We start from the raw sequence: 14707 nt of genomic DNA on the forward strand, positions 1-14707 counted from the left end.
TAATCTTTGTTAGTACTTAAGCTTCAAAAATTTTCTAAAAATTCTAGATAAACATTATTTCAATAATTTGATAGTAATTTTATAAGAGACTCAATAATCTTATAACAAATTCACTAATTCACAAAAGCTTTAGTAATTTTGTAAGAGATTCAGTAATATTGTAATAAATATAGTAATTTTGTAAAAAGAAAAAAGAAATCAGTAATTTTCATGTTGTAAGAGATATAGTTATTCTATAATAAATTCATTAATTTTGTAAAACAATTACTAATTTTATAGTACACTGTAATTTTAAAAGTTATAATAAGTTAGATACACATTACAAAGTCGTAAAACACTAAGTAAGTTTGTAAAAGTTTCATTAATTTACATTATAAAAGATTTTGTTTTGGTCAGTCTCCTTTAAATCATTAATGAAAAGGATGATCACACACTTAACATTCTATCAATTTTATTCTAATTTTAAATAATTCGACAAATATAAATTATATTAATTTCGTCCTCAAATGAATTCCGATCTAGAATTTATTTAATTAAAAAGTTTCTCTCATTAAATTAAAGAAAAAAACAAATAATGCATTTAATTTAGTATTTTACTTTAAAGATACAATTAAGAAACACAAAGGAAAAACATTTTGTTAGAGGAACTAAACCAATATTAATTAGATAGAATGAACATTTATAAATTACAATCTTCATTTCATTGATTAACCAATTCCAATTATTTGGATCAGTTTAAATTAAAGGGAAAGATAATCTTACAAAAATATAAATTCACCTATTTCCTCTTTGCTCAACCAAAATATCCCAATCATACGGATATAAAAACTTAAATAATATTAATTTCATTCCAAGATAAATTGAAGCAAATTTTGATGAATTAGTAGCTCCTCGCCTACACATAGCAAGCTTGAAGTTAGAAGTAGCACCCAGTTGAGAGAAGTGAAAATAGAGAGTTGAGGATGGAGTCCAAATGATTGTGACTTAATTATTAGGATGGGACTGCTGTTGCTAGAAGGATGTCACTCATCATTCCAAAAAACCTACATAAATTATTTAAAATGACAATCATTAAAAAATTTAAAATATATTTTTTTACAATATTTTACCATTTCCAATCATTTTTATTTTTCTAAAAGTTTTTTAACAATTCCAACGTATTTTTAAATTTAAAAAAAATATTTATTTATATTTTATGAAAGTGGCATCATTGTTACATCAACTGATTTATAATTGGATGAATATCTCATCCGATTTTTTTAGGTTGATAATGTTATGGACTAAATTGAGAGCAGCTGATAACATTAGGATCAATGTGGGTTAATTGCTTTACTTTTCTGTTGAAGTTGTAAAATTGGTGTTTTACTTTTTCTGTTTAAGTTCTAAAATAGGAGGACTACTTTTGTAGCGAGGAACTTGAGTAAATCCTGAATTTTGAACCCTCACAACTTTGTGATGCTATAATTAACAAAGATATAGCACCCTTAAACCCTCCCATGGCTCTGCTAACATAAAGTAGAATTACAAAGATCCTACCGTTGTGAAATATCTTAAACAAGTCAAACCTCACGCTTCGAATAGTTTTCATGAAACTTGAACCTTACAGGCAGGAAACATTAACAAACATCTTACGATCGATGCTAAGAGGGTGCAAATACTTCAAAATATAAGTGGGATACCTAACTGGAATTAAAAAGTTTTCACAGCCAACGTATCAAACAAGAAATCTTACGAGTGATGGGGAAAAAATAAGCAAGATACATTATGAAACATGAAGAAAAGAAAGTATAACAGTACGACTTTCTTATGTAATTATGTTTTATCTTAAAAATCAATATTTAACCAAAGTTATAAGAACAAGAAGAGAACAAAGAGTTCTCTAAATTTACAGAACACCATACTAGTACATTTGTATGTCCAGCGATTTCGTGACAACAATAAATAGCAGCAATTTCTAGAATATTAACCAAGTGAAACCAAACCCGAACAAAAGCCCCAGGTTCAGCCTTAACTCATGATAACAAGACTTAAAGTTGTTCAACTTTACCATTTGGCTTGACCCAAAATTGTTATTCTTGCTACAGCAGAAATATTAGCTGGAATAGTCAGAACAACATAGCAAGCAAGCGCACAATTAGAAGCCTATGATGCATCAAATTATACTCTTGAAGAGAATCTTTATATGAGAATAGAAACTCACACGTGTATCAACAACCTTGAAACTTTAATATAATATCTCTGCCTCCAGAGTCTATGATATGGCCCTCAGCATGTGCTCCTCAACAATTTCAGTACCAAGTAACTCAGATGGTTTCTGAATTATAGAGACAGTGTAGGAGAGTAACATACAAAGACAAAGACAATTTAATTCATCTTACTGTCTTGAGAAAGCAAATCAAACTAGCACATTCAATTAGGACATTATTAAAGCACATTGCAGGTTCTGATACCATTTACACAAAAATCATGTCATACATTCCATTTTTAAACCCTTTTTTTTTTTTTTTTTGAAAACAACAAAAGGAAGCTATTATGATCATACACAAATTCTAATAATATGTTTGTCAGGATTTTCTTAACATGCTTGCATATGTATGTCGATGCATATTTCAGAATATTGAGATCCATAAATTTTAGGTATGAAGTTATACACAAAATGCTGTTTGTACGCAGCATCAAAACATTGCATATATGTTGATGACTGTTTCTCAAATCTCAAACATCGGAGGTAATTATGATTTTGATGAAACAAAAAAAAAAAAATCTTCAACTAGAATCATTGGAATCACCTAGAATCCACTACAGTATACCGAGATTACCACTTAAGAAAAAAGCAGGCAAGATTACGAAAATGAACAGCATAACTGCCTTGTATCAGCTAACCATGAAGACATATCGACAAGTGAAATCATTATTCTAACTTATCAGAATTCATTAAACAAGGAACTATGGAAATATAAAGGATATTAACACAATTAGCTAGGGAATAAAACCTAAACCATCATTAGATTTGTTGCAAGGGCTAAATTTTTCAAGAAAATAAAATTACATAGGCTTATAAGAACTAGGGAATTAAGATAATATAAAGCTCAGACATAAAAACACTTTCTCAAGAAATGGAAATGACCATACTTCAATCATGTGTAAGAACAACATTTTCAAAGACAAGAATAAGGACAAAAGTACGTCAAATGCAAGGAAACCACATAAAAGTTACTAGAAATTCATAGGACACACAGCCAAATAAGTAATAGGAAGAATTTTAATAAAATCAAGTTGACATGAACATGAAGCTTAGCCTAGATGGTTCATACTTTGTATTCAATGGGTTTGGGATTCAAATCCCAGAATCTGCATCCCCTTCCTAGGCTACGAGCTCTTTTGTACCATAAAAAGAAAAAAAAAATTCAAAAGTTAACACCAACTTACATAGTACCTCTCTTATTTATATGATAGTATAGAAAAAAGTAATTATGTTAATTTATGCTACTCTGGACTCTTTTTTTATTTTTCAAGAAAGTAGCTGTCTAACATGACCACAAATTAGTTAATCAATATCATCTTCCAAATATATGGAAAAACTTGAATTTTTTGATATACATGTCCTAGATAGATACAGTACTAAGAATAGCCCTAAGTCTGGTAAAAGTGATGCTTACCAGCATTTCTAAAAAATAAGAAAAGAAATTGCTTGTATAAGTGCAACTTAAACAAAAGAAAACAGAAAATTGAGATCATTAAAGTAAAAGAATATCATTTTATTTTTGTATATATGCGATCAAATACTTGTGTTTATGTCTTAGAATTGAGCTATTCTATTTTTCACTTATAATCAAATATGTACTCGTACTAATTAAGCAAACCCTTCAAGAAATAAAAATTAAGCCGTCCCTAGCCTCTGAAGGAAAAGAAACGAAAAGCAAGAAAAGATCAAAGTTTTAAGTAGAATAAACCTGAGAAATGGAGAGGGAACCCTTAGGATCAAAAGCGGTGCAATCACGGGGGATCTCGAACAAGGACAAGGAGAACTGCTTATCAACAACGCCGACATCGAAGTTGATCAAACCGGAGGTTGGATCATCGACGCGAATGTTAATGACAGGAAACCATAAGAAGAGTTCCTGTTGGGAGACACCAGACAAATTAGCGATCTTGCCGAAAGACAAGACACCGGAGATGTTGAAATCGTAATGGAGCTGGATCTCGAATTCGGAGTTGCAGGGTTGGGTTAGGTTGACGTGGAAACGGTTGGTGTTGGGGTCAATTGAGAAATCAGAAATCCCCTTAGGGAGGAGACCTATAGGGAGGCCGTTGTGTTTCAAGTGGTCGTATATTGAAGAAGGGGGTGAGTGTGCAGTGAGAAAGAAAGTCAGAAAAAGTGCGGGAAAGAGAGAGAGAAATGGAATTCTCATGTTTAGGCTTTAATTTCTCTCTACTTTTTTCCCAAAATGAAACAACTTCCTCTCTTCGATTGATTTTAAGGTTGGAGAACGCAGAAAGAAAAACGGGAACCAGAACAGGGAACGGTTATTTTCTAAGGGTTTGGATTTGTCCTCCACTTTCCTCTACACGCGCTTAATACGTCTCTTTTATTTTATTAATAAATAATAAAATATATGACTGGAAATTAATTAATAATATTAAAATGAAATTTTTAAATTAAATTGTGAGTAAACACATAAATATATTACAAAATCAAATGAGATGTCGAGTTAATTTGTGATACGAACTCAATCAGCATTATTAATCTATATACAAGTGATGGAGTTAAAATAAAAACGTATAAAAAAATATTAAAATGAAGCTTTTGTTAAGTGGTAAATTTAAAATTCTATTAATTTAATTAATATGAGTTGAAATTCCACCGTTTTATAACTTATTTTAATTACACACTACTTATCTTTAATATTGAAATTAAACGTGACTGTTAATCTCATTTGTGATGATAATGCAAGTTTCTAATGCTTAACTTCACCTCCCCCTCACTCAAGCATATATTCAAGGAGGAAAATCAGGTTAGCTCGCTTAGGGAGCAATTTTCCAGTAGGAATCTTTTGTTTATAATTAAAATAAAACATTTTGAAGTTAAGAAAAATATACCAACAATAAAATTTAAACTTCAACCATCAAGCATTTTAATTCTTTTAACTTTATCATTTCAACTAAAGTCTCTTTGTTATGTTATATGAACTTTTGGAATAAAATATGTTTTTCACCCGCATCGGGTTTTATGTATCTATACTATATATTAAGGGTTGATTGAGTTGTTGTCACCCTTCAACCGAGTTCTAAATCAATTAGGAAATTACCAAAAACTCATTTATTTTACAAACTAACAAATATATTTATATCTTATTATATTTTGATAAATTTAGAAAAATGTTTACACATAATGAGAATACTCCATTTGATTTTTGAATTTTTTTTTCATTTTTCATTTTTATTTTCAGAAAGTAGTTTTCATTTTCCATTTTTTTTAAACTACAAAATTGTTTTCAATAATGAAGATGTTTGGTAAATATTTTCTACAATGAAAAATAAAATAAATAATTTTTACATTCATATGGGTTTGAAATAGGGTACCAAAATTAATATTTGAAAAATCATTAGGAAAAAAAAAAGAGTATTCTTATGTTTATATGAGTTTAAATTAGGGTCAATTCATTTAAAGCTAAAAACTTTTGTCTTCATCATTTCACTTTTACAAAGCATTCTTAGTGGAAACAATGAAAACAACTTTTATTGTTTTTTTTTACATATTTTTATTTTTATTTTTTAAAATAATTTTAAAATTTTCAACAAAAACACGTTTTATTCAATATTTTTCATTTTTTAAGAACAAAAAATTTGGTTTTGAGAAACAAATATCGCTTTTTTTTTCTATTTTCTTACAAAAATGGGAAATAATGAAGAAAATATATTTGGTTAAAAATTTTAAAAAATATTTGAAAAATGAAAATAAAAATATGTGAAAATTTAGAGAATAAAAAACATATTTTCATTGTTTTCGATAAAAATGTTTTAGGAAAACGAAAAAAAAAGTTAAAAACAAAGGATTCTAGGCTTCATTTTATGCATTAAAATTATCCGAGTTTGTCCTTTCAAAAACTAACTTTTTTATTTTGTAACCTTTAAACCTTATTTATTTAATTACGTTTTAGTTTTCCATATTTCAGTTATTTTTATTAATATTTATAATTATTTTATATCTTAAAAAAACCTATTAGATATTCCATATACTTTTTAGAATTTTTAATAATTATTAATGTATTTTAATTTTTTTATAATTTTATACTTGAATGAATATGTACAAATAGCTGTCTAATTTTAATTAATTTTTACATTTTTTAATATTTTGATTACTTATAAAATCAATTTTCATATAATGTGCGTTATTTTTATTTTTTATTATTTCAATTTTTTTACACTCATCTTAAAGAAATCTAAACACATTATTGTCCAGGTTTAATTATTTGCCCAAATTCAATCAAAATGTGTACATCTTTTTTTTTATTCAATTTTATATATACGTAAAGCTAATTAAAATTTCAAATTTTTTTTTACTGGCCTTCTTGCTATTTCTTTTATTTGAATTTGATTTTAGTTTAATTCTATATTTTAATTTCATATTCGACTAATCATATTCATTTTCAATCATTTTTGTGTTCGAACTCAATTTGTTCCTTTGTTTGAATAACATTTTTATTTGAACAAGGGAAAGTAAAAAGCATGAAGTATCCCGTACTTCCTGTAAAAACATCTAATTTTTGTTATTCCTAATTTAGGGGAAACCTAAGCAAAGAAAATCAAAAATATTTTTAACGATGCAAAATTTTGTTGAAAAGATTATAATGGTAAAAACTCATTCAAACCAATCTTTTCCGCAAAAATAGTTAAAAATCATTTACTTTTCTTAAACAATATTTTAATTACTCCAACAAGATCATCACGCATCCAAACACCTAGGATATTAGTTATAGTGAAAAGACTATTTACTATAGCTGTAAGACTAGGAGTATATAATACTGCCCATTTAATGAATCCAAACTACATTACCAGGAAGAAAAATCCCACCAACTCAACCTGCTTGCCTGCCTGTCCTTCCTACCTTTTACTCTGCTACTCGACAGTCTTATTTCAAGGTTCAATCACAAACAGAGGCTGTAAAGATGTCAAAAAAAGAACGTCCGAGAAACAGAAAACCAAAACAAAAAGGAAAAAAACAATCAAATTTACTTCAAACCCACAATTCAATACCCATCCATCCATCCATATACATTGTTTGGAATCAACGTAGCAAAGAATACTCACCGTATCAACACTGACAGCTTTGCCATCTTCTACAAGGATCTCGACTATGGTTCCTGATTGATCAGCCTATTGAAACAATGATTTTTCATCTACAGTTAGCCACATAAGAGACAGTTTGACAATTTCAATAAACTATGGATGCAACAAAACAGCATCTTGATTAAGGGCTGTACGACAGATTACAGTGATACTGCAACTGCCAAGTGCAGTAATTATGGGCGGTAATCACTCATTGGCCAAACAAACTAAAATGCAGCTATCAGGTTGGTTGTTGAGAATGCTCCAAGAGGAAGAACTAATATGGAATCTATGCCTTCCAACAGCTGAATTTCAGTTTTGCCTAAATGTGCTGCATTATAACCAGCTAGTTTAAGCCAATCACCACATATTACCCAATAAATTATATGAAAGAAAACATGGAAGTATATGCTATGAAACTTAAACCCGCTATCCATCATAAAGAACTTGACCATAGACTTTACCTTTGATAGGAAATTTAATATTCTCTTTAAGGTTAAAGTTTAATCAAGGAAGCATGACTGTTCAATCAAAAAATGGAAAACTAACTGGCCATCTAATTGAAGCCTGCAGCAGAGTATCCTGATAACCAAAAAGTACCAGTCAAGCTTGCTTAAGTTTCTGTTCAGCATTGACCTTAGGGCTTTACACATTCAAGGATCCTAAAGATCTTAAAAGCAAACTCTTGAGCCAACTACTCGAATCTTTTCCTTCCATTCAGCCTCTGTTAAAGCATACTCTTGTCCCACACTTAAATTCATTTCTTTTTTTTTTCCAGATACTAAAAATCGTTTTTCAACAGAAAGCATCTAAACCATGCTTATGACCAAATTCATTAAAGCATCCTTTCTCCCAGTTTATATATGATTGCATCAACTTAATTCTTTTTTTTTTTTTAAAGTCATTTTCATTCTATCTTTTTTTGGGTATCTTTGCTTATATCCGTTTCAATGTTTCCATTTGGATCACAAGCTACGTGTGCACATTTTCTCCACCTACACAGCTTCCTACCATTATGCATTACTGAGGATACAAAAGTTGTAAAAGATTTCAAGGCATCTTAAGATATTCTAGGCACTTGTAAATTTCGTCAGCCTCTTGCTGTTACCTGTTTTCTACATTTGATCAAACAGGTTTTTGTATACCAAAAATGATTGCCCTTAGGAATATCTTGATCGTCAATTTTCACTCTTCATTCATATGCAAGTTTATTATACTTCATTCAACATACTTCATCTTGACCGTTTTTGAATTTCTGCAAAGATTACCATTTTGTGATTATTAAGGATGAAGCTGAAGCCCATGCTTGGATAACTCAACTAAGCCATAACACCAGATTTATGGGAGTTGGCTACATGAAACCCATTTTGACAAAACACATTTGCAAGAATAGGAACTAGATTGTATTAACTAAGCAATCTAGTTGATATTCTCTTCTCATTCTCCCAATAGCACTAGAAAACTCAGTGCCACTACCACATAATTTGTTAGCCACAAATGGCATACTATTAATCTAAAGGAAGTATTTAACCAAGTTGTTTCTGAAAAAATATTGCACACATAAGATCTTATTCCTTCTCACCCTTACAATGCTCTAAGCAGCAGAGGCATTGATTCTTTTGTGGAAGGGAACTGCACATTTGTCCAGCATCTTACATTAGCTGTCCTAACAACTTATATGCCCAATAAAGATATTTGTAGTCTAACTCCTATGTATATTTTATTTGGAGCACTCAAGACATAAATTAAAAGACACTTCAAGTCTCCAAGAGCTTCGGGCTTTATCTCAAACTTTAGATCCATGATTCAGTGTTCAGACTTAAATAAGTCTATTTTATTCTATATTTAGGATATAGAAGTTCTAATATAATAACAAGAAAAAAAATGTCAAGAAATGTTAACATTTGTATGACAAAACCTTTATATATTTTTCCAAGCAGAAAGAATAAGAACTTACTTCAATTTCATTCATCAACTTCATTGCTTCAATGATGCATAACACCTGACCCTTTTGCACTTTGTCTCCAACCTACAGGGAAAGCCTTTTGCATAAGTCCAAAGAGAAGCAACTGTAGAATAAACATAATGAGAGAGCAATGAAAATCCAATAAAACCAACATGTATGGATCACCTTCACAAATGGTGGTTCACCAGGACCCGGACTTGTGTAGAATGTACCAGCCATTGGACACTTAAGAGGTGGAAGCAAAGATTTGGCTGACTTGGGAGCTGGAAAAGATGGTGGAGTTGCAACAGCAGGTGCTTGCCCAGAAGGTGTAGGGGCAGAGGCAGGGGCAGTTTGGGTTGGAGGCCCTACTGGTGGTAGAGAGGATGCCTGCGACATAACAACAGGAGCTGCAGAGGGTGGTTGGGGCAAGGCCACATTTTTGCGAATTATCAGTTCACAGTCAAGTTGTTTAAGCTGCAACTCTACAATATCTCTCGAATCAACTAGCCTAGAAGAAAACAGATAAAAAAGATCAACTTGATCAAACTTAGCGGTAATGAAAAACAACACTAAGGGTATGGTTGGTAGGGTGAAAAAGTAGTAGGAGGGAGTGGAAAAGTGGAAAAAAAATAAAATTTGAGTGTGCTTGGTAAAAAAGAAAAATGAGAGGAAAGAAAACAAGAAAGACAATCATTTTCCATCCTAATGCATAAAAACAAATCATTCCAATTTGGAATGACAAAGAGAAAATGAGTGATAAATTAGTTCAAAATTATGCATTTTTCAAAAGTTCCAATTTCTTTCCTTTTATTTTCAACTCTATCAAGCAATGTATGGAAAGAAAATTACTTTTTCTTTCAATTTTTCCATCCTTCCTACCAAGCACAACGCGAAAAGAAAAATCATATTTTCTATCTTTCTATCTTTTACTCTTTCAATTTTCCATCCTTGCAATTTTCTTTCCACTCTACCAAGCAAAGCCTAAACCTATCAAAGAACATCATACTTGACTAGACTTGAAACTTGATTAAGGAACTCTGAGATTGATTCTTCTGTGGCCAAAGCTGGAGGAGAGACATTACTTGATGGCTTAGCATCCTGTGGTTCTGGTGTGGATGACCCTGAATTGACTGGAGGGATAGTAGAATCATTTGATGATCCATCTACAGCAACCTTGAAGGCAACAGATGATCCCAAAGCATGTCCAGGAAGGGAGGAAAATTTGAAAACAGATCCTCTAGCCAAAATCATTTAAAGAAGCTTACCTCATTCAATTGGACTTTCACCACTGCAGAATCGTTCTGTCCAGTCTGCAAACTCTGCAGCTAATAAACCAGTAAAAATTTAGTCCAACATAGAAAAACAGAATTTAAAAAGCACTCAACAGAAAAACATAAAGTTCCAGCTTCTTTTTTTCTTTTTTTTAATATATCTATATCACTATATGAGTAGGCAAATTCAACAAGAAAGAAAGTTTTAAGTCAGTACAAAGAAAAAGACGCCCAATTTCAACCATTGATGAGTCTCTCACTTCCAATATTATATTGCATGTAACATGTCCATAATACAACCAACTGCTTATTTCCAAATCACTCAATTAATTAGAAGCAAGAAAGGAGAGAGAAAATAATAATTTTAGACTTATGAAAACTTCAACCACATCTTATTTGCATGCAATTCAGAACTCAGGCAACCATATTAGTCAACCATAAGCTAAGTGCATGTTTTTTCTTCCCATTATTTAGCCGACCATGTCATTATGTGAAATCACCAGTAAGGGAGTGAATTTGATTGTGTTCTTGAAAGCATTAAATGCATCATAAATGTATATCATTTAACTTCACACCATTATGAATGATACTGGCACCAAGTCAACAATAGGGTAAAGGTGACAGTTTATTATATATTTCCCTGCTAGTCCTCCAAACAAAACTATCCTCCTCTGAAGATTTACCTCTGATTATGCAAAAAAATCAACTGTATACAATTCAAATTAATTGCAGTTTTCCTTGTTACCTTTCTCTTACGTATGAGTATATTAAAAATTTTCATCTAATAATAACTATAACTACAGTAACCTATAATTTATAATCATCCCAAGTGTCCTTCTGCCTTTCACTCCAAATGACAGCATTACCATTTTTAGTCTCATTTTTTTGGCAGCTATGAACTTCTTAAATCCATGTATCTTCTAAAGTTTCAACTTGAAAATTAATTTTCAAGTACCTCTTGCTCACAATCTATCAAAACATATAACACATAAACAACTTTAATCATTTTGACCTCATCTATTTTGCGTATTATATTTTGATATGTTTGTTCCAAACCACAAAAAATTCTTAGGCAAATACATATGCAGAGTGTCATTCAGAAAAAACCAGCTTAAGTTTAGTCAACAAAACTAATGGAATTATGTTGCTAATGTAAATGGTGAGATATAAATTCAATAACAAACTTAACTCTTCCTTCAGGAAGAAGATTAACTACTTTCTTAGAGAAATCATACATATAATCCAATTTTTATAATAGATCTTAAAACAAAACAACAATTAGTAAACTTCTCAAATTCTGTGCATAATATATGATAACTAGAAGCACAATTTACCTGGTATAATAGATAAAATATGAATTCTATGACGAATCCCATCAAATGGTTTTTATAACGAAAGGATTAAAGCACTATTAGATTTGAATGACAAGAATTGATTATAGAATACATGGCAATAGCTTTTTAATATCTCTAACTGGCCTACTGAATTCGTTTAAACTGCTAAATAACAACCTAGTAAATAGAACATTGATTCTAAAGGGGCAGGCCATTTCCAAGAACAAGCTGCATGACCTTATTTTTTATTGTCAATAGCACCTAAAGAACATTATACTCTCTATTAGTAATTTCTGTTACTGCGTGGTTTTCTAAAATAGATTACAAAACATTGTACCCTAGCAATGGGATTTAGCACTTAACATATTATGAAGATTTTGGTCAAACTTCCACCAAAGGAAAACAAAAAATTAAAAATGCTTTTAGAACTAATAGTAGCTATAACTAAGAAGGCAATGGAGCTGATTTCTCAGCCACTGGAACAAATTTTTCTATGAATATTCTAGACCAGTGGATCCTACTAAACCAGCAAAGCTCCAATACTTTAGAACATTCTTTTTCTTAGTAAAAATCTGGTTTTAGTCCTCTGGAATTTCCACACATGATACCTTACTGCTTAAAGAGAAGTTATGTACTGATTACTGTGCTTGATTTGTAAAATATCAGTCTCCCTGAAGCACCAAAGCCAGTTGCATATCTGTAAATGGTCACCATCAGTGTTCCTTAAAGCAACATAACTAATTTCCAATCTGTATTTAGTTTCATATAGACTCTTACAAAATGTATTTAGCTTAAATTACAATTTATTATAACTGAAACTAACAAGTTGAATTATCCCCAAAAAGGAGAGAGAAAGAAAAAGAAACTAACAAATTAATCTTTTTTAAGTATGATATATGAGATAACAATAAAGGTTACTTATTTTTATGGTTGTAAATATCATGGTCCAGAGGTTTACCCTAAAAGATTATCAGTAGAACAATAATCTTTCACCTGCTCTACTGAATACTGATTCATAAGATTCTTCTGTTACACAAAAATGTATATTCAACCCACAGTGTAAAAAGCTACACTTCTAGCACCGCATACTTATTGTTTCACCAATCAAGCTGCTTGGAGAGACGTGAAAAAAATAAAAAAGCATGGCCATCAGTTCAAGTTGTTTGCTCTTGATGACAGAAAGGCCAGACCATGCTGCAAAGGGATGCTATTACTTTTTGTGGTACGAATATTTACAAATCAGAAAAAGGAACTAAAAGGTTTTTTTTTCATTTCCTTCCTGCCTTCCTATCCATTTAGATTATTGGATAAACTACTTTTTGATTTCTATCATGGAAGAATGAAAGAGAAATGAAATGAGAAATGGAAAATTCTATTTAATTACAAACTCAAAGGAACAAGAATTCCATCTTTTATTTTATTTTTTTCTTATTGATATTTGCTTTTACTTTTCCAAAAGTCGCTGAAAGAAAATTCACATTTGATTTAAACAAGGAGATAGCCAAAATTCCACATACATAAAAACATTTTTCTATTTCAAAACAGTATATACATTGTGATTCCTCAAAGTTATACTCAATTCAAATAATAACAACCAGAGCCTAAATTATGAGGGCATTATGCAAATAAAACCGCATCTGGCACATTTCTATCTGCTACTAATTTTATAAGCAAAAAAACACAAGTGTTGAAGCTTAACATTGATCACGCAATGTATATCTCAAAGGTACACTCCAATTCTCACAAAATTAAACGTAGCAACAGAAGAGAAAATTTCTAATAAAAGATTCAAAGAATAAATCTGTTGTATATAAATCTGTTGTTAGAGAGAGAGATGGTTACCTTGGAGAAGAATCGGAGGTTTGGCCTCGAAAAGCAGCGAAAAGAGACCTTGGAGAGCGAAAGGAAAGGCAAGGTAGCGGTAGTTTTAACGACGGAAGAGAGGGAAGCGGGGGGTGGAGTTGAGAGTGAAGAAGCCATGTATTATTTGAAGAGACAGAAGAAAAGAAATGCGGCTGGATTTGGCAGGAGAAGAAGGCAAGGTAAAGGAAGTGGAATGAGGAAGAAGATTTAAAAGATAGGGTTTAGGGGAATCCCTGGACTGGACTGGACAAGAAGGAGAGGGGGAGAAAGTGGATGAGCTGAAGTTTCTAGGCTTTAGGGGGTCGAAAATGGAAAAATCGAAACATACGAGCTTTGGGCTGGTCTTCAATGACAGGTGTTGGTTTCTTCACTTTATTTAGGTAAATTACACGGTAAAACAGTATGTGAACTTTTAAAAAATAATAAATCTTATTAATATTATTAAAAAGTGACAAATCAACCTTCGATTAATATTTTCTGTTATAAATTTAATGAGACAGATGACGTTGTCAATATTGAAGTCAGTTAACTTGACACGTTAGACATGGATGAGCAAAAAGGTCTTCTTTTCCTCCTCCTCTTCTTCTTTTCCTAACCATCAAAAGTAAAAATTGTCAAACAAAACCATGTCATTTATGCCATTACACCCCTATTCCGTGGGCCCAACTTAATCCTGTGTTTGGTTCGATGTAATGCCCTAATACGGGCCTATTACATTACGGATGTATTCCCAAAATTCCCTGCTTCAGCGCCTATTTGTATTCCCTTCCAAAAGCAAGGATTGGCTATTCAATCTCTGTTTTACCCTCCCAAGCCGAAATCGACCTCCACCCTCTCCCTCCCAACATCAACAGAAGCTGCCAGCGAACCAAACCTCCACCCGCTCCCGTTTCACTTTCATCTTGGCATCTTTCGCCGACTCCACCGTTTCAGATCTCCGGCCCAATTGAAGCGGCAATTGA

The 14707-nt window shown here is 31.4% G+C and overlaps 2 protein-coding genes across 7 annotated transcripts; both read right to left on the reverse strand.

Moving 5' to 3' along the window:
- Window positions 1-638: 638 nt before the first annotated feature.
- On the reverse strand, window positions 639-4572 carry LOC107920052 (uncharacterized). Of its 5 annotated transcripts, XR_005923284.1 has the most exons (4): window positions 3954-4566; window positions 3315-3378; window positions 2201-2314; window positions 1789-2096 (listed from the first exon to the last, which is right to left on the reverse strand). XR_005923284.1 is itself a non-coding variant. In XM_016849552.2 (3 exons), exons 1-2 carry the CDS (start codon window positions 4410-4412, stop codon window positions 2252-2254), a joined length of 522 nt encoding a protein of 173 aa, XP_016705041.1. In that variant the 5' UTR covers window positions 4413-4572; the 3' UTR covers window positions 1789-2096; window positions 2216-2251. The 5 variants fall into 5 exon arrangements, 2 of the variants coding, with proteins under 2 accessions (XP_040965650.1, XP_016705041.1); XR_005923282.1 differs by lacking the exons at window positions 1789-2096; window positions 3315-3378 and adding an exon at window positions 639-1043 and having other exon boundaries at window positions 3954-4572; XR_001690519.2 differs by lacking the exon at window positions 3315-3378 and having other exon boundaries at window positions 3954-4572.
- A 2318-nt stretch (window positions 4573-6890) lies between these two features.
- On the reverse strand, window positions 6891-14095 carry LOC107920051 (biotin carboxyl carrier protein of acetyl-CoA carboxylase, chloroplastic). 2 transcript variants are annotated; one of them, XM_016849551.2, is made up of 7 exons: window positions 13725-14095; window positions 10543-10596; window positions 10284-10450; window positions 9461-9785; window positions 9287-9358; window positions 7312-7377; window positions 6891-7161 (listed from the first exon to the last, which is right to left on the reverse strand). In XM_016849551.2, the coding sequence occupies exons 1-7, from the start codon at window positions 13860-13862 to the stop codon at window positions 7138-7140; spliced, it is 846 nt and encodes a 281-aa protein (XP_016705040.1). In that variant the 5' UTR covers window positions 13863-14095; the 3' UTR covers window positions 6891-7137. The 2 variants fall into 2 exon arrangements, with proteins under 2 accessions (XP_016705040.1, XP_016705038.1); XM_016849549.2 differs by having other exon boundaries at window positions 10543-10602.
- Between the last annotated feature and the right edge of the window lie 612 nt (window positions 14096-14707).

The sequence above is a fragment of the Gossypium hirsutum genome, chromosome D13, assembly GCF_007990345.1.
Source record: "Gossypium hirsutum isolate 1008001.06 chromosome D13, Gossypium_hirsutum_v2.1, whole genome shotgun sequence".
NCBI lineage: Eukaryota > Viridiplantae > Streptophyta > Magnoliopsida > Malvales > Malvaceae > Gossypium > Gossypium hirsutum.

Bases quoted from the DNA above. Each gene is read 5' to 3' on its own strand.
- LOC107920052 (XM_016849552.2), bottom strand. From the start codon at position 4,412: ATGAGAATTCCATTTCTCTCTCTCTTTCCCGCACTTTTTCTGACTTTC. The intron at 2,315-3,953 runs GTTTATTCTACT...TCTATAATTCAG, and splicing joins GTTCCCTCTCCATTTCTCAG to AAACCATCTGAGTTACTTGG.
- LOC107920051 (XM_016849549.2), bottom strand. From the start codon at position 13,862: ATGGCTTCTTCACTCTCAACTCCACCCCCCGCTTCCCTCTCTTCCGTC. The intron at 9,786-10,283 runs GTATGATGTTCT...GTTTTCTTCTAG, and splicing joins CAAGTTTCAAGTCTAGTCAA to GCTAGTTGATTCGAGAGATA. The intron at 7,162-7,311 runs GTGAGTATTCTT...ACATCTTTACAG, and splicing joins AAGCTGTCAGTGTTGATACG to CCTCTGTTTGTGATTGAACC.